This window comes from Mirounga angustirostris, unplaced genomic scaffold, assembly GCF_029215605.1.
Source record: "Mirounga angustirostris isolate CCGP_5_RB_7025 unplaced genomic scaffold, mMirAng1.0.hap1 SCAF_3, whole genome shotgun sequence".
Classification (NCBI taxonomy): Eukaryota; Metazoa; Chordata; class Mammalia; order Carnivora; family Phocidae; genus Mirounga; species Mirounga angustirostris.
In genome coordinates, this window is record NW_026991711.1 from 186,089,378 (window position 1) to 186,107,961 (window position 18,584).

General features: G+C 41.6%; 1 protein-coding gene across 18 annotated transcripts in view; it reads right to left on the reverse strand.

Annotated features, from left to right (window-relative positions):
* Positions 1–5,062: 5,062 nt before the first annotated feature.
* The window catches only part of TRIP12 (thyroid hormone receptor interactor 12), a 141,892-nt gene continuing 128,370 nt past the window's right edge, over positions 5,063–18,584 (reverse strand). For all 18 annotated transcript variants that reach the window (XM_064587208.1, XM_064587207.1, XM_045867792.3 and 15 more), the window contains 8 exons: positions 15,849–15,963; positions 15,395–15,549; positions 14,168–14,332; positions 10,625–10,789; positions 8,961–9,074; positions 7,127–7,221; positions 6,303–6,406; positions 5,063–5,604 (listed from right to left, as the gene is read on the reverse strand). In XM_064587208.1, the coding sequence (XP_064443278.1) occupies positions 5,408–5,604; positions 6,303–6,406; positions 7,127–7,221; positions 8,961–9,074; positions 10,625–10,789; positions 14,168–14,332; positions 15,395–15,549; positions 15,849–15,963 (1,110 nt within the window). In that variant the 3' untranslated portion in view covers positions 5,063–5,407. The remainder of the gene's footprint in view (positions 5,605–6,302; positions 6,407–7,126; positions 7,222–8,960; positions 9,075–10,624; positions 10,790–14,167; positions 14,333–15,394; positions 15,550–15,848; positions 15,964–18,584) is intronic.

Here is an 18,584-nt window from a genome sequence, read left to right on the forward strand (position 1 = left end):
TACACAGCCCTGGGCAGGGTATCGTGACGCCGGCAGCTGTGCGTGGATTCTAAGAGCTGTATGTTCTGTTCCACAGTGGTGTCAGGACTTGCTTTGGGAGTGAGAACTGGCTGAAAGAACTAGTCTCAACAAAAGGCCCAAATTCCTTCATATTAGGAAGTGAACACCCAACGGAGTGCGTTGAGACTTCATCACGGTTAATATCAGACAATCGTTTCAAAGCACCGCGTCCTTGTGGCGACTACCCACGGAACATTAAACTCCGTAAACGCTGAGCTCTCCCTTTAGCAACCTCGACTGTTTTCAGCCCACATAGTCCTTGGTATGAATTTTTTGGATAAAATAAAAATTCTTAATATAGTGTCCTAATGAAGGTTTCGATGTAGGATAGCATCTATTCCGGAAACGGAATTCCCAGGGAGGGAGCCACCATCCAGGTGAGCCTGGGTCTTGAAGCCTTAACAGGTTTGAGATACCAACACCTCCGTGTCTATCAAGGTCATCTGGGGTCCCAAGGCACATTCCTGGGGACCAAATACACATTTGGGGGGCCGGAGGCCTGCCCCCACCCCTGCAGTGCCCGGCAGAGGCAACCTTTCCGGGCTCCAGCCCTGTCTTTTGTCCTCTGCCCAGGAAGTGGGGGTGGAGGGAACACAGACCAGATGGCGGGGAGGTTACTATCGTGGCTGAGGACGAGGAAAAAATGTTGGGGCTTCCACGAAGCATCCAAGTTGTGAGAATTGCTACCCACCCCCCACACACAAAAGCACCTGTCTCAAGTGGGTCTGAAGGGACACTGTGTGCCTCCTACCGGAATACTGACCCAACAACTGCCATTAAGACTTAAGACTTCTATTTAACCCATTAACCTACCAACATCAATTCATGGAGTTACAGCCACCAAAAATGTGATGCTACCAGACGTTCCTTGCCCCCACCAGATTCTGTAACGGACAGCTTGGCATTGGTTACAAACTTCACCTACGTGCCAGTCTCGTGATAAGCTTGGACTCGGGAGCACTTTTCATCTGTGATTTAAAGTCATTTGATAGACCAAGAGATTCATCAAGGGAAAAATGGGGTTTTATCCTTAGGCAGGTAGACCAAGACAACAGAGAAGAATCTGGGTGTGTGTGCGTAAACAGGTGTGACAGGTCTGTTGTATATCAGTACATGGTATCTATATCCTTCACTCACTTGCTCTCTGGAGAATAGCAGCCCCAACCCCCCAATTCAGGTATCGCTCTTAAAAAATATATCCAGCTCCTTTGCTACCCTAAATCAATTCTATTTTTCGGTTTCAGTGAGATAGACTGATCCGGACATTTGTCAAGGGCGGGGCAACCGGTCATGAAAGCTGAAAACTGACACCGTGATGTTCCAACCAGGAGGCTCTGTTGTCTGTGCATTGTCAGGAATCTCCCGATCCCAAAGGCACCGCTTCCCCACACATCTCACCACCAACGAGCATGCATTAGGGTCAGGTTTCTGAATATATCTGTCTTTCTGCACTATCTGCTTCCAAAGAAGGCTAAGATTACTGTGTTACTTACCACAACAGGAAGCTTGCCAAAAGCCACGCATACCAACAAACCACTTCTCAGAAGAACCCTCTGGTTGTGCATAATTTAATAAAACTGACCATGTAGGATAATGCTGTTTATTAAAAATATATTCAGGGAGAAGGAAGTCAGTGCATTTATGCAATTTTACATACACATCTGTAGTTTGAGGTTCCATTATTCCAACAGTTCATATAAATCACTGTTTCAGAGAAGAGAAAAAAATGCTTTACAGGAGATCAGCAATTGGTTATAGGTTTGGTAATATGAGTAGGCTTGTTGTAAAAATAAAACCACCTCTTCCTTTAGTAAAGAATGTCTCCTTTATGCAGGACAAGTCTTCAGAGTTAAGAACTTTTCTTGCATTAACTTGAAGTTCTTGGAAAACAACCAATCCTCCGTTTTCTATAAATATAAATGCTGTGTTTTGTCTGAATTTTTCTTTTGAGGTAACAGAGGAAGCATTTTCAGTGATTTGTCACTAGGTTATCCTTTACTGGGTATGTCAACTACTGCAACGTCAAACCTAAGACTCATACAAAGGCATTTCTGAGAATTAGAAATACAGAGCATGACATTTCCAAACAACGAACGTTCTCATTACAGTAGGGAAAATAAAATGGGTCAAAAAGCCAAAGCCTCAGATAAAGAAAAGTAAATCTTTGCTAATGGAGAAGGAACAGTGGCACCCAGAATTCCACACGAGGATTTGGCTTCTGAGCGCATGGTTATGTCTTTCCCCTGCAAGTCTCCTTTCTCAAGTTACAGCTTTCCTGGAGTATCAGGGACATTCCCATTTCCTGAGTTCCTCAGCACTGACAGGAATCAGGAGCATAGCCTCAACAGCTGACGAACCAACCAGAGGGAAGACACACTTAGAATTTGCTGGCGAGAGAATCCTTACTGTGTTAAGTCAAGAGCTGGATCTACTTTCTGGGATGTGGACCCTGGGGCCTCTCCCTCAGCCTTATGGCCTTTCTGCACAGGACGCCCCAGGGCTGTAACTCCGGCAGTGACTGGTCACAGTCAGCCAGCTGCCCCACCCCCTCTCATGCCCTGTCCCCGAGTCACGGCAACAGCCAAAGGCAGGTAAGAGGGCTTTAGGGATACTACCTTCTCCATAGAATGCTGAAGTCAAAGAAAGTTCTCGGTCACTACAAATGCAGAAACCACGGCCGAAGCACAGGAAGAGAGAAGTCTGTATCCTCACAATGAGCAGCTGTGTGAAAGTTTTCTGCTGGGTTGGGCTAAGGCATCCAGAACTCTCCCCGTGTCTGTTCCTGATTAGACTACCTAGAACTCACAATTCACTTTTTGGAGGGGCTGAGATGAGGGGATTTCATTTAATTACCTCTTCCTTCCCTCTTAAAGTGAAATAGTTAAAAATATGTTCTCATGTACAAAGCAGATCAGATCCGCTGACCGCCTAAACGACACCACCACACAGCTGGTGTTGGCTGTGATTAACATCGGACTCCATCTCGGCAAAAATTAAAGGAGAACAAAATCCCAGTCACTACCCGTCTAGGTGTACAAAGCATACCGAGAAATCAGTGCTTGTTGGCAGGATTACTAAGCAAATAAAGTTAAGGCAAAACTGGAGTAATAGCAAATGAAGTATATACTTTCTTCCCTACATTGCAAGATTAAGGCCTCTGCCAAGAGAGATTGCTTTAGAATGGGAAGAGTCTTCCTGCCCCTAATTAACAAGGGATCCCACACATAAAGGAGGAAGCTAAAGACTTTACAAGCATTTAAACAGGTGAACTACTGACTTGGAAACAACCAACCTCCAGAGGTTGGTTCAAAACCATCCAATGTATTGGTTGATGTGGAAAATCAATGAGGCCAAATATGCCAAGGGCCACATTACGGATAAAATGTCAGATACACATTATTTTAGTAGGAAACATTGCTTTGTTTATACAGGTCTAAATTTTAACAATAGAACCCTTAGAAAAAAAGAGGAACAAAATGCTATGTTCACACAATAATCTTTGTGCTTAGTTTGCAAAAAGGTATCAGAACAGTTCCAACAAATCGGTTCATTCGTTAACAAAAACTTCACTTGATCGCACTGCTCGGCTCCTAGGCTGTCAATGTCGGAACTGCAGAAACACAACTCCCTTCTTGGGCGTCACGGTGAAGCTGCTTGCTTGCCAGAGCCCCCCTGAGCTCCTGCGACAGCTCCATCACACTTAACGGGGGTCACCGCCCAAGTTCTCGGTGAGGAGGGGGATGCTCCATATAAGGCCATGTAAGTGTAAAAATGAAAAGGTCATCGAAATAAAACAAGCCACTGAAGTTTCTCTTCAGTGGAGGGATGGGCAACAAAGGGGTGTCTACACCAATTAAGTAAGACTTTGAAACAGTCTGTAAAACAAAAGAGAATTGATTTCTCAAAGTTCAATAAAAAACAAAAACAAAACAAGGAGCTCATCTCTCATTTTCAAAAAGATGAATTATGGAAATTCTCTCAAATTTATGCAACAGGCTTAATTTTGAATCTTAGGAAGGAATCTCCTCCCATTTTCTTTCCACGTTTTATGTTCTTCAAGTTGCTATTATAAATTCTTTGAATAGCGAAATCAGCCATGATGCAAATCATGGAGACGTGACGATTTGCTTGCACTGAACTACATCTACACGATGGAAAGTTATGCATACAGCACAGAACTAAAAACAAAAAGGTGAAGCAAACTTTATTTATTTTCAGGTAAAAACATTAACCTGATGGATTCTTGCAGATTTGAGAAATCAGGACATGAAACAACTGGACAGAGCATTGCTTACAGGTGCTTTTATCGGTGCCGAGACAAAGGCTGAACTGTTTGTCCCAAGTCAGCACTGGGGGCAGGGGAAGGGGAGTGTGGAAGGAAGAAGACTCTGAACAAAAACTTAGAACATAAGGACAAGGGAGAAAAAAATTCTTTAAACGTTACATCAATTCAAAATGCTCTGGTCTTAGGATAATAAATCCCGGCCAGCCCGAGGTGCAGACTTTGTAACCTACAAAAGGAAATGAGCGAGCTTTCCCGGCCTCGGTCGAGAGGCTGCTGTGGTCGCCAGAATCACCGTGTCAACAGTCCTAAGGTGTCACTGGGAAAAGGCCAGCAATGCCCTACAGCTGGATTCAAACTAAGCTATGAGAGAAGTCTACCTAGCTACAAAGACTGAGTTATACTGACAATATATTTCTGTTCAATGCGTTTTAAATTATATCTTAATTTGAGAGAGAACATGGCACAACAGAAGCCCATGGCTAACGAGAATGGAACCAGCGCGAGTGCTGTATACAAAAGAACCGTGTGGACTGCAGACAGTACAGGACTCAGGGAGGGCAATGGAGGGGGGTTGGTAGTGGAAAGCACAGAGAGCTAACCTACTAGACCGTATTTGTCAAATACACGTGAGCTTGAATTTCTGTACTTATGTACAAGAGTTGTCTTTGGAGGAAACAAAACTGCAGACTTAGCTCGATGGATACACACAGCCCAGAATTAAACTGCACAGCGACATTTATTGTTTCAGCCTGGAAAAACATCCCTTTTTTTAAATTTCACACAGCAAAGCAAGTTAAAAACTTCACTCATCAAATAAATGATAATTTAAACAAGAACTTGCTAAAGAAACCTCATCACAACAACGTTTTAGGGCCTGATCACTTTTAAGTCCATGGGGCCATTAATGAATATCAACCAAGTGTCTCTTGTATAATCTGCAAGCCGTTTTTCCTACAACAAGAAGGCGTAACATGTTTCCTTGACTCAGGTGATACATTTAGAAAAGAAATCATGATTTTTTTCTTTTGCTGTAACAGGCAGACGCTGCAATTCTCGTTGTGATCAGGAAAGATGGAATGACTGCTGCCCTTCTCTGGCTGCAATCAACAGTTTCTCACGCATTATCTCAATGCTCGAGTAGTCCGGCAACTTAAGATAGTTCACGCACGTCATGACAGAGGGCAAGAAGTCATCGGGGTTTTCTGTTGATTCGAATGTCTTCCGGACAATTGTCAAAGGTGGATTCAAACTCCGGAAGCCTGATGAAAGGGGACGGAAGAGAGACCAAGGAACTTAGTAAGTTTGCAGGGTGCACACGGCCAACTCAGAGGAGAACATTTTCTTAGCTGGGAGAAGAGTCTGCCTGGAGTCCCAGACACACCCTTCTGCTACTCCTACCAGAAAACACCACACTGCCTCGCTGTATGTGGTTAGCACACACACAAGGTGCTCGTTCTTGCTTGCTTGGCAATTAAATCTACACATTCGATACATGTTTAGTGTATGGTGCCTAGTATCTGCTTTACCATAAAAAGCCGTCGCATAATATGGAGGCAAACAGGTCCTTAGGCTTTCTGAGGTTTAAAACAGAGTACCAATTCAACTCCTGTTCGGACTGACTTGCTGCTGGGAAAGTAGACTTTACAGTGCATTCTCATCCATTCTCATCTAAGAGTTTGTAATGTTCAAATGGCCTGAAGATCCGAATTTTATCTAGAAAGGTAGCATTATATGCTCATTAACAATCCTACTTCAGTGTGTTTAAGACAGTCCTTATGAATTTCCCTGCTGGCGATGGCTCTCATATACTGCAAACAAGGTGAACACTTAGAAGCATTATGATACTAGGGTAACTAAGAGGCCCTGTAAGTACAGAATATCCTGCTGTTAGTACTGACGTATCGCCTGTCTGCCTGTCCGACACACACACATACCCACAGAGCAAAGGCATACCCACCTCCAACAGGCAATCTTGGGCTACCTGTCACAAACTGGAGAAATAACCTCTGCTGCTCATTATCAAAACTACTGAGAATCTCAAACAAGAACTTCACAGCCCGACTACAACAGAAATAAATAACCACAATTATTTCATCATATTAAAATACAGTTTTGAATCACCCCACAATGCAGACTCTCACAATTAGCTACACACTGTAAAAATTTAACTACGAATATCTATGAATTCACATTACAGTGCACTCTGAAATCAAACTGGTTTCTGTTGTCACAGCTGGAATTCAAATGTTGTAACAAGTAAGACTGGTCGGGGATTGTACAGATGTCTCCGTATTACTACACAGAAAAGTGCGTAATGGGGTGAGACCTGTGTTCCCTCCTCTCCCCCTCCCTGTTCATTTCTGCAGAAGTGCTTGAAAAAGAAATCTTTGGGTCCTAAGGTCTTAACAGAAATGAGGCCAAAATATCAGAGTCTCTCCTTTAAAATAGGTAGACAAATTTAGGGAGCCTGGGTGGCTCCGTTGGTGAAGCATCTGCCTTCGGCTGAGGTCATGATCTTAGGGTCCTGGGATCGAGCCCCTCAAGCAGAGCAGGGATCCTGCTTCTCCCCCTGCCCCTCTCCCCGCTCATGCCTATGCTCTAATAAATAAGTTTAAAAAAAAAAAAAGAATGTTTAAAAAATTAAAAATATAATAAAATAGGTAGACAAATTTGAAAATGTTTATAATGTGTATACATACACACACACACACACACACACACACACACACACCACCAAATTCTTGACTGTAAGACAAAAAACCAGAGGATCCCACTACTTACCTGTCATGAGTATAACCATGATCTGGCCTGCAGCATTCCATCAGCGTCTTTGCATCCCAAGTGTCTGCTTTACTGCCACACAAGAGCTGATCCAGCTGTGTGTTTACACAATGGTAACAAATTACTACAGACATAGCTGCATAACTGAGTGAAAACTCACAGGACATGTTGTTTTGCAGTATGCCAATATAATATAGGTCTACATGTGCCAAATAAAAATATCATTTTCAGCATCAGAAAGTTCTGTCTAGGACCTCTTTTTATACAATGTGCTCTTCTACTGTATTTATAAAATCCATCTCCTCTTCAGCTGCATTAACAGGTACCCTGCCCATCTGCAGGGACTGGGTCCTAGAGAAACCTTTTATCGCCAACAAAACTTACCTGAGACAAACCCTTGGTTTAAGTTTTCCTAACTCTTCTCATGCCTTTACAGGCTTTCACTTGATAATCTACTTCTAACCAGGCACAGATCATAAATCCTGTTTCCTAGAAACACAAGGGTATACAGTAACGGAAGCCAAGACCCAGACTACTGAGCTGGAGAGAGAAGTGGGAGAAGCAAGCAGAAAGGAGATGCAGCAAATGGGCAGCTTGCTCACTTTGTAAAGCGAGGCAGAGGGTTGCCAGATGGTGGCAGGGGAGGCAAGGGGACCAAGCGAGCCATCACAGGGGGCACATTAGAAAGCAAAGAAGTGCTCGTGTCTCCTTGGAAAATCTAGCATCAGTTTCAAATTAAACCATCTTTTCTCTGGTTAACTGTCCATCTGCGGAATGACTGCGTACCTTGAGAAAATCCAATTCAGGGCATATAAAATTTAGTATCTACTATATGTCACCGACTGTCAGGTACTTTATGCACCCTGTTCAGTAAGATGGAGGTTATCGCAATTTACGGATGAGGCAGGCAGATCAGATACGATGACCTAGATAAGGTCATACGGTTAAGCGGTGGGGACCAAAATTCAATTCCAGGAGCAACACTTGCTGCTTTCAATTCCAGGCAACACTCAGAGCCTCAAAGTGTCAGGTACACTACCTGCTTCAGTAAGTAGCAAATCAGAGTGGACATAAAAATCGTAAAGGAGATTACAATGCCAAGTCATTCAAAGATAGCTGGATTCAGCCGGTAACAGGGGTGTATTCTAAAGTTTCCACTCCAACAATAAACACAAGGGATTCCAAACTGTCGCTCCTTTCTATGCCATCTCATCACTAGCGAGTGGTTTTTCAGACTCTTGTTGCACTTAAGAAGGCTGGAAAACTGCACATATGCTCATGTCCTCCTTTCTCAACAGTACTTGCAACACTTCCTTAAAACTTCAAGGACTGACTCCAATCATAAAGCAATGTCTCACCTAATCCAGGAAGTTTAGATTAAAAAAAGAAAAAGTGCACCCTCCTCTGTGTCACTTTCACTACTGTGGACTCAGGGTCCTCCTGGCCAGCCACAGTCCCGCAGACACCTGCATCCCATTCCCCCAGCCCCGGGCAGCACCCAGGGTCAAGTGACAACGAGGCTATGTGCTCACCATTCACACACAGATGCCACTCCCTAATAGTTGTTATATTTAGTATTTACGTAATATAAAGTTTTACATTTATATTATACTATACTTTGTATTTAATACTCTTCTTTGTTCAGGAAATGATCTTTCCCAAATCTCCCACAACCCCCATCCCACCACCCCTACCACCCACCCCCCACTTGTTTTTTGTTGTCTGCAACAATCTTTAGCTAGATGGCAGAGAGACAGCCCACTAAGACAACTACAGATACACATGGAGCGATGCAGCAATGCGCATTTCCTTCTTTTAGACATAAGCTACTCACTTCTTCCGGGTAGAAGTACTGAAGATGACTAAGTGGGAAGACGGATTCAAATCCATCTCTGAAGGAATCGAATTGCCTGGAAACGCCTTCGTTTAGTGCCCAGAATATAACCAGCTGCAAAAAGAAAGGTCTTTTAGAAACTGTAACAAGATTTCATTTCTCTTTCCTATTCAGTATGTGGCAAAGTACAGTGAAATATACTTCCTCATCACTTAAAAGAATGAAAAAGAAAAAACAAAACACAAGTTATTAAGTCTCTAAAATACCTCTCAGAAAACTGCATAAAAGATCACTCCCATCAACTTCTACCTGGGGCCTGGCCAATAAGAAAATGTAAAACAACAACAAACAAACAAACAAACAAAACAACCCATGAGCATTTATATTTAGTGTATTTTTAAAATTCATTTATGTAAAATCCCGATGGCACAGAATAGTACCTTACCAGATGAGAAGCAGATTAGAGTTTCCCAAGAGGACAAAATGTTAAGAAGTAAAGCTAATGTTTCAAGATTCACAATTACCAACTGTTAAGTGTTTTGAATTCTTAATGTGAAAATTTTAGATCTAAATCCTGAATAAGTTCTTAGAAGCCAACTCCTCTGCTGTGCACCTTCACTTAGAGAAAGGCCAACTGTGGAAATGCAGTCATGTGAAATTGAAAAGTAACAGAAAGCATCTGTTATTGGTCCAACATTATCTAGTCATCAGTGACTCTGGCTAACCCACTGGATTCAGGAAGTACAGGACATATTCAGATAGAAATGGAAACAAAAACACAAGCATTATTATAAATTATTTTCAGAGAACCTTAATGTGGATGTTAACTCATCATTTACCAGTAGGCTAAAATGTCAGCTTTCTCAAAGTGAGGAAAAGAAGCAGGTAGTATGAGCAGACATTCCTCTGAATATTAAAGGGAGTGGGTATCAGTCACAGAACTGTTGGTGACACTAAATTAATACCTGAAGACCTCTACTCTCTTTCTCTACCAGATGAGGAAACCAGAGCCAACATTTTTCAGAGGTTCTATCTAAAATCCCACTGTAGGTTGCTGGAAAACCCAAGTCTGGGTGTAGATGATATTCTATCTTGAGCCCAGTGCTCTTCCCACTTAGGTCAGGTCAGAAATAAACTAAAAGAAAACTTTTCAAAAAGTAGTAATAAAGTCTATATAGGTTGTAACTTAAAATAGAATTTCTTTTCAATACAAAATAGTTTTCCCTAGCAAATATAGTCAAGAACCATGAATTATCTCAAAGTCTTTGCTACCCCCATAAACTTGTGTGTGAATTCTATCAAGTTAGCTACTTTGATAGAAAGACAAAATGCAGTTTAGCAAGAACACAAGTGATGGCTCCTTTTCACTGATTTCTTTTAAATGAAGACAGTGTGATGTTATTAGTTATTCAAGCTTGAAGAGAGCAAATCTGAGGTCATGATGAGGCCTCCTGAACTCTCGGCCGCATTCTCTCAAGTGCAGACGGAAGCTAAGGCCTGAAGAAATGGATGTGATGAAGTGATTCTGGGTGCCAAGGGTCTCAGCTGGGTGGGAGAGACCGCTTCCCTGGACAGGCGCTCTCCCTCTCCCCCAGAACAGGGCCAACAGGAAGCCCTGCGGCCCCGCACTGGCCTTCTCCCCGAAGGGCGCCGCAATTACGTACTCTTAGATACTCCTCTAAATTGTGGATGGTGACTGGTATATCCTTTCCTCCTTTTTTCAGTTCGATGTTGGGAAACCCTGGCAGAGTGAAATCCAATCCTAGATCTTCAACTGAGCAGCCATTCATAGTCAGGGTTTCTAATGCATATTGTAGACTCTCTTTGGTCTAAAGGGGGGGGGGGGATGAGAGATGTCAAGCACAGTCATTCAGTTGGTTCTATGTTTATAAAACAAAAGATATGCTAATGCATGTTAAGGGTTCCTTCCACTCTTACAGTATTTCTTTTTGTGTCATCATCTACACATGAACAAGTCATAGATCACAAAGGAAATAACCTTAAGCACTTCAGAATCCAACTATTTTTATATGGGGAAAGATAAGATCACTTAAGTGTTCCTTCAAAATAAGATGTCTGTCAACGTGACCATATTTCAAATCAGATTTCACAGAAAGTCGTAATCACTTACGTGATGGTCAATTTAAGAATGGTTATAGAGCCAGACAAACTTTTCTTAAATTCTATATTAATCTTAATGAATCCAATTATATAGTTAATTACCATTCTTTAGACAGGAAACCATAAACACAAATAATGCATTATTACTTGAGTAAATACAAATAATGCACTAAGGAATGGTAATTAACTTTCTCCCCCCTGCAAAGGTCAAGTCTAAGGAACACCCTGGAGATTCCTCATCCAATGACTTCAGGACTAGCACAACAGCTCTGTATGCACACAATAATGTTTCAGTGAAGAAAGGTTCCAACAAAGCCCTCAAGTCATACTCTAAAGACAACTGTTAAAAGCAATTTGCATTATTCGGTTTTTTAAATGCTTAAGAATATTTAGGCTTATATAAAATATGTATTTTTTTTAGATTTGAAACCAAAGACCAAAAGCAAAACTGCAAATACTAGCTGAAAATGAAGGTATATGGCATAGGAGGAAGAAGCAAAATGGCTTTCCAAATTGGAAATACCTCCAAGTATGAAATTCCCAGGGGCTACACAGTCCAGGTGCAAGAAATTTGTCATTTACACACTAAAGCCAGAAGTCCTGATTTAAAATTAGTCATTTTTAAAAAGGAAATGAGGGGCGCCTGGGTGGCTTAGTCATTTAGCGTCTGCCTTTGGCTCAGGTCATGATCCCAGAGTCCTGGGACTGAGCCCCGCATCAGGCTCCCTGCTCAGCGGGAGGCCTGCTTCTCCCTCTCTCACTCCTCTTGCTTGTGTTCCTTCTCTCACTGTGTCTCCCTCTGTCAAATAAATAAATAAAATCTTTAAAAAAATAAAAATAAAGAATATAAAAAATAAAAAGGAAATGAAAGCCATTGAGGATTCCAGATTAATTCAGAATGCAGAAAAGGAGATAGCACTAAGATTAAGGTATAATCTTAATCTGTCCTTCTCTGCAAAAGCCTGTGTTTAGGTCTCTCCTCAGCTTCAGGTGAATCATTTGATCACATCAGAAGGGAGGCCTTTCATTTTACGTTTAAGATATTCTTCAGAAAGACTAGTAATCATCATCTCTTGAATGTTCTCTGCTGGAACTTTGAAGCTCTCAAAACTGCCCCCTCCCACCTCTCGCACAGATCAAGGTGGTCACTGCTATCCTAACAGAAAGTGTCTTCTCCCACAGCTACTTAAGAAACAGCTTATTTATAAAGGTTTGCATTATAAAATGCTATCATCGATAGGAATCTAGTATAGTGTCCCTGAGATATTTAAAAGGAATTCACTGTTCATTTCTTCAGACTTTACATTAAATCAAAAACTGGTAAGCTTTAGCCCATTTCCCATGTATCTTTTAAGAATTTATACTACCAAGTTTGTTCCATCTGTATACTTTATATGAAGTGAGGTGCTCCAGAATACCAAACACCACCATTCCTCATGCGCTGGATGAAAATTGGTTAAAACAACACAGCAGTGTCCATGAAATATGGTTTCTGTGCTATGCATTTTATACTTTTAAATTGACAACATCAAAAATAAAAATTAGATAAAGATTAGAAGAACAAATCTCAAAAAAGAGCTGAGGAAGAGAACAGGTGGCATACTGCAAAATGTGTAAGAGTGACAGCCCCAGAGCCAACAGCCGGCGTATGATTCTAGCTCTCCGCCCACGCTTTGGATCCGTGACCTTGGCCGCTTACTCGACCTATGGCCTTGGGTGTCTCACATACAAAAGAGGAATAACAGAAATACCTAAGTCTCCGAGGGGTGTTGTGGATTAAATGAGTTAATATACATGTGGAACAGCGCCTGAGTTTTACTTTCTTTCCCTCCTTTTTTGGGGCATTATTTATCTAAGAGATGATTCCTAATAAGATCGCATTCGTTTTTAAAATTTACAAAGTCAGTAAGCATAAAACTGATTCTAAAAATCCTAAGACAACAGATCTATGGAAAAGACAGACTCGGCCTCTTTTAAGTGCCAATTTCTTTTAATAAACAAACTTATTCTCCAAAAATCACCACCAATTAATAAGGGAGCTAAAATTAATTCCCTTACAAATCACCTTCTTCTTTGATAATAAGGCATTCTAAAATCCCCATCTGCCGACAGCTCTTCTCCAGTTTATCAGGAGATGTGACACTTTACACAATTTATAAAATGGGAGTTGATTTAACACGGGGTCACGCTGCCTGCCCAAATATAGCTAATTGAATCTGTGCCACTGTTTCTTAAATATAACTTTGTCTTCTAATGTCTGATACAGAAAAACTATTAATCTCAGATTGGGCCAAATAATTTTTAATCTTATTAATATGTAAAGAATACACATTAATGATATAAAGCTCAAGATTACCCATTCTAATAGAGAAGCCTCAACAGATATTACTAAGAAATAGTGAACACCCACCATGACCTTTAAACTATTTTCCTGAGATCTTTCTAGAAACAAATGGACTGTTCCTAAATTAAGCTACCTTTCTGGAAAAACAATCTGTCCTGAGAATAGTTTTTATTGATTTAAATGCTTACTAAAAAAATTCAGTATGATACAGTATCTGACCAGATACATAATGCCCATCTAATATTTAATAAATAAGAGCCTTATGAGTTCAAGTCAGGAGTGTATTTCATTTGTCAATCAAGAGGTTTATTTATCACCTGCTGTTTTTATAGGTCATCTTTCCCACTGTGAAATCATTTCAAGTATTCTAATAAAAAAATTAAACTCTTCTAAAATAATATAAGAAGTATATATAAGTAAAGTAATATAACATAATAACTGGGTCAAATATAACCACTTAACAAAAACCTCATCTTGCAACAGCAAGAAACTGATCCACTTGACCATTTCCTCATCTTTTTTTTTTTTTTTTAAAGATTTTATTTGCCAGAGAGAGCACGCATGCATAAGCGGGGGGAGGGGAGCGACAGGCAGAGAGAGGGAGAAACAAGTTCCCCGTTGAGCAAGGAGCCCCATGTGGGACTCGATCCCAGGACTCTGGGATCATGACCTGAGCCGAAGGCAGACCCTTCAACTGACTGAGCCACCCAGGTGTCCCCATTTCCTCATCTTCTAAGCTTACCTGGGATTTATCTTGTTCAAGTCTTTTCTTCTGTCTGACAATGTCTTCTAGGTGATACACTGATCTGGCTACAACCGGGTCAATGTCAAACAAATCATGTGATGTCAGTGAAGTTTCCTGCCTCAGCATCCACTTATAAAAGGGTAAGCCAAGGGGAAGGTCCACCTGAAACGAAATATACAAAATATTCTAACAGTCACACTAAGCTTCTAGAATTGCCTCAGTTCTATAACTGACACTTTACGAGATTGTTCACAAAGGCTGAGTAATAATAACCACCCCTCCAAAAAAACATTTTAGAACTCTCTCATTATACACAATTGTTCCCATTTAAACCCAATTTGGGGCCCCAATATTGTGAAAAACTTAGTACACCAAAGAATCCTATTTAAACACTCACCCTGAAAAGCTTATCTATTCAATGATGGACATATATTCTCCATAAGGTCCTCCAAACTAAGACATGTTTATAGGAATCTTACTCTATTTGGGGCCGAGTAACTAAATTCCACTGTAGTTTGTATTACTGCACATTTGGGGGGGTGGGGGGGAAGAGGTTAAAAAGAACCAACTAATTAAAACTGAAAAAATGTAACTTCTAAAATAACTGATTAACAACCCATTCTGTGGGCACAGCAAAACTGTGAGCTTGGAAACTTGACACTAGATGAAAAAAAAGGTCTTCTACATACTGACCAAGTATCTCAGAAAACGTGCGAAGAGGAAATGAAGAAAAGCCTGGCAACACTCAGACCTCTGTTAATACTTAGTTCACAGGTTATTTTCCCTCTGGCACTCCAATGATGACTTACTGCAGTTCAGCTGCAGAAAGCTCAGGCTTTCCTAAATCAATTAAAAATCTAATAACAAATACTTTAAAACCACCCTTCACTCACGTTGCCTGATTCTCTGGACCCTTGCTACTGAAGAAATGGTTCATAACAGCACTTTGGCATCACCTGGGAGCTCATATGAAAATGTGGTATCTTTAATGAGAAAAGCAGCAAACAAAAAGAAAAAAGAAAAGAAAATGTGCAATCGTGGGCCTCACCCCTGAGCCATTGAACCCAAATTAGCATTTTAAATAGACTCTTCACATAATTCATATGCACATTAAAGTCTGTGAAACACTGTTTTAAAATACAGCATGGAGTGCAGGGGATTAAGATACTTTCAGAGTACACAGATACAAAAAAATCGTAGACAAGCAAATAATCCTAAACTTACCAATCTGAAATCCATGATAGCCTTGGCCATTAATTTTCCTAAGAAGCGAAACTTCATCTTAACCTTTGCGATGTGAGCTGGTTTAGCCGTCCTACCAAAGGGAAGCGCAAACAGGCCCTGGAGGTTTTGAATATACTTGGTCCCTTCTTGGCTTCCTATAAAATGAGCAAGTCACAAAACTTTAGATGCTATTTCCCAAAACAAAACAAGACAAAACCTGGTAACTAAGAACATCTAAGAAATTCAGTATTCTCAAAAATCAGATCACGGAATGAAGTCCTTTAGAGCTGGAAGGCTCTCCCTAATTTGATAAAAGAGAAAACAAAGGCTAAAAGTTGAATTAAGGTCAGACACCATGGCCGTCTCCTAGAAATTCAATCTATTTAATGAATTATAAAGGCCCTTTTACCTGATCTGAAAAACACAAACTGACTGCCTCACAAATCAATCTTACCTTTTGGATTGCTAAGAGTCACTTCTTCACCTCTCCAGAGACCCAAGTCAGCTCTCTGTAGTTCCTGAGATACAAGTGCATAAAACTCCAGTGTAGGCCCAAGACCTGTACCAACCTACAGAAGAACAAAAGTAGAACAATTTCAAGTTTTCAGAGTTTACGCTGCCTTTTTCTTGGGCCAACCTTTTTGCAAAATGGGTACTAACAGCAACTGTGTATTTCACGCATCATTCCCCAAACTGTCCTGATGGTGCTCCTTCAGGCTTGGTCGCCTGGAACAAGAACGAGCCACCCTTTGTCACTGCCCAGGACCCTCACATTCCCATCATCTGCTTCAGGCTCATATACTGACGGTACCTGTGCAGCTCTCGCACCCCCGGCGAGTAAGATGGCTTTGTCTGAGGATGGAGCTCCTCCCAGAGCCCCCTTGGGTGAGCTCTTAGCCTGAAACCAGCTCAAATATCATCTCAGGAGAAGCTTCCTGTTTGCCCAGTGACTCTGCTCCTTTTTCTCTAGGACTTGTGGTTCAGCGACTTCTCACATCACATCACACTGCCACAATTTCGGTATGTGTTTGCCATTTCTCCCTCGAGGGCAATCTTAATTCACCTCTGTACCCTCGGGAGGGCCTGGACACACAGCAGCCGCTGAACAGTGGTTTGCTGAATAACACAGGGCTCAGAGAAGGCCAGACCCATGCCAGCACCCACCAGGCTCACTTAGCCTCAGAGCATATGTCGGGGCTTCTCAAGCCCCACGGTGCCCTGGAAACTCCTGAGAGCTTTATCAGTATGTACACATGGAGATGGTGAGCATGTCCTAAAGATTCTTGTTTGACAGGTCTGGTTTAGAGCCTGGGCATTGGTATTTTTAAAACCAGCCTTGACGTGTCTGTCCATCTTTGAATGAAAACAATTCCTCCATGATCACGGAGGCATCCCATGTCCACGTTCATAGCCTAGTTATTCCTTCATGTTCTATCAAGACCTACCAGCTCGGACCATAAATCAGATATCCAGCTAACGACAAGTTAATATCATCATTTATAGGCTACATCAAACCACCATCCTGGTCAAGAGAACTAGAGTTCACTTAGAGATTATTCGCAAATAATGGGTATTATTTTATCATTACCATAGTTACTTTTAAAAAGTATCCAAACTAGCTTAACAGATTAGATGCAATCCACCAAATATTTCACTCTAACTTTGCAAACAGTGACATATTAGGTTGGATGTGGTGACACCTTCTGGAACCACCCTCGTTCCCTTTGTTAGTATTCCACAGCAGTAAATGGAATGGCACCTGCATTTGCCCAGGGCTCCAACAAAACCTTGGCTTTTCTTTCTTTTTTTTTTTTTTTTTTTCTTACCCCGACATCCCAACCCATCATTCAACACTGTAAGCCCCGCTTTCAAAATATATTCCGAACTGGTCCCTTACCTCATCTACTGCTAGAGCCTCCTGCATGGTCTCTGCACCAATGCTCTCGGCATCTCCTAGTCTAGTCTCACAGTGCTGAGAGACCTCCCATCTCACTCAATGCAAAAGCTCAAGTTCTTCCACGGCCTGCACGACCTCGGTGACCCCTCCCACAGCTTGACTCCTACTCTAGCCAGTCATTGTGCAAAGGGCCAGGGGCTTTTGCTTCTCTGTTCTTTGCTAGAGACACCCTTCCCTAAATGCTAATGACTTGCCTCGGCTCAAACGTCCTCTTACACCACCCTATTCCTTCTTCATCGCAATCCATCTTGTTTTGCTTTATTTTTCTTCATCATGCGGCCTAACATATACATATGCGTAAGTATGTGAAAAAAAAAAAGTTCTGTGATGGTAGGAATTTTGTGGAGGAGAGGAAGGAAGGGAAAGAAGAGAGGCCAAGAGAAAAGAAAAAAACTGCAATAACATCTGATATCCACCAGATGGTGCTTTAGAAACAATTTTTTCCCCTCCCTTTAGCATAATTACTCTCAGCTAAATAGAAATCACAAATCAGATCAGTCTAATTCCTTCATCTAAGGAATGGGCTGTTATTTCTAAAGGTAAAACAGACTTAAAATATTAAATGGCATGAGTATCACTGTAAACACGTCATCACTGCAAATCTGTGAGGGTGGAAGGAGGTCAAAGCTGATCTGGAAATTCACCCCGTACCCTGGGATGGCCAGTGGCCCTGTCATAGATCAACCTGATCTTTTCAGGCATCTCTTCTACGCAGCCACTCCACTAGAAAGGTAGGTACTTTGGTTTTGCTTCGTTTGTTTTTAAAGGAAGGAAAAGTATAAAGCTCTAGAAGTAAAAACACAGAAAAATGGGTTTTGACAACTTGTCTGACTCAAAACTTTTGAGTCTTTGCCTTTCAAAAGCTAACACATGCAAGCGCTTAACACATGATGAGAAAGGCCCATCTCTTCTGCCCCTGTTGAGGCATCACCAGGACTTTACAGAACCCCCTGGCATCAGGGTCAGTCAGCGCTGATGCCAGGCTCCACAGTCCACACTCTTAACACTTCACCCGCCCAAAGCTTGGTCACTCGTAGCCCCAGCCAATCCTGGGGCTTAAAGACTCTCTGAGCCCCAAGACTGGTTTACCAATCATTCCCTGTTCAAGATGGGGCCCATTTGGATTTTTTTTTTTTTTAAGATTTTATTTATTTATTTGACAAGAGAGAGACAGTGAGAGAGGGAACACAAGAAGGGGCAGTGGGAGAGGGAGAAGCAGGCTTCCCGCTGAGC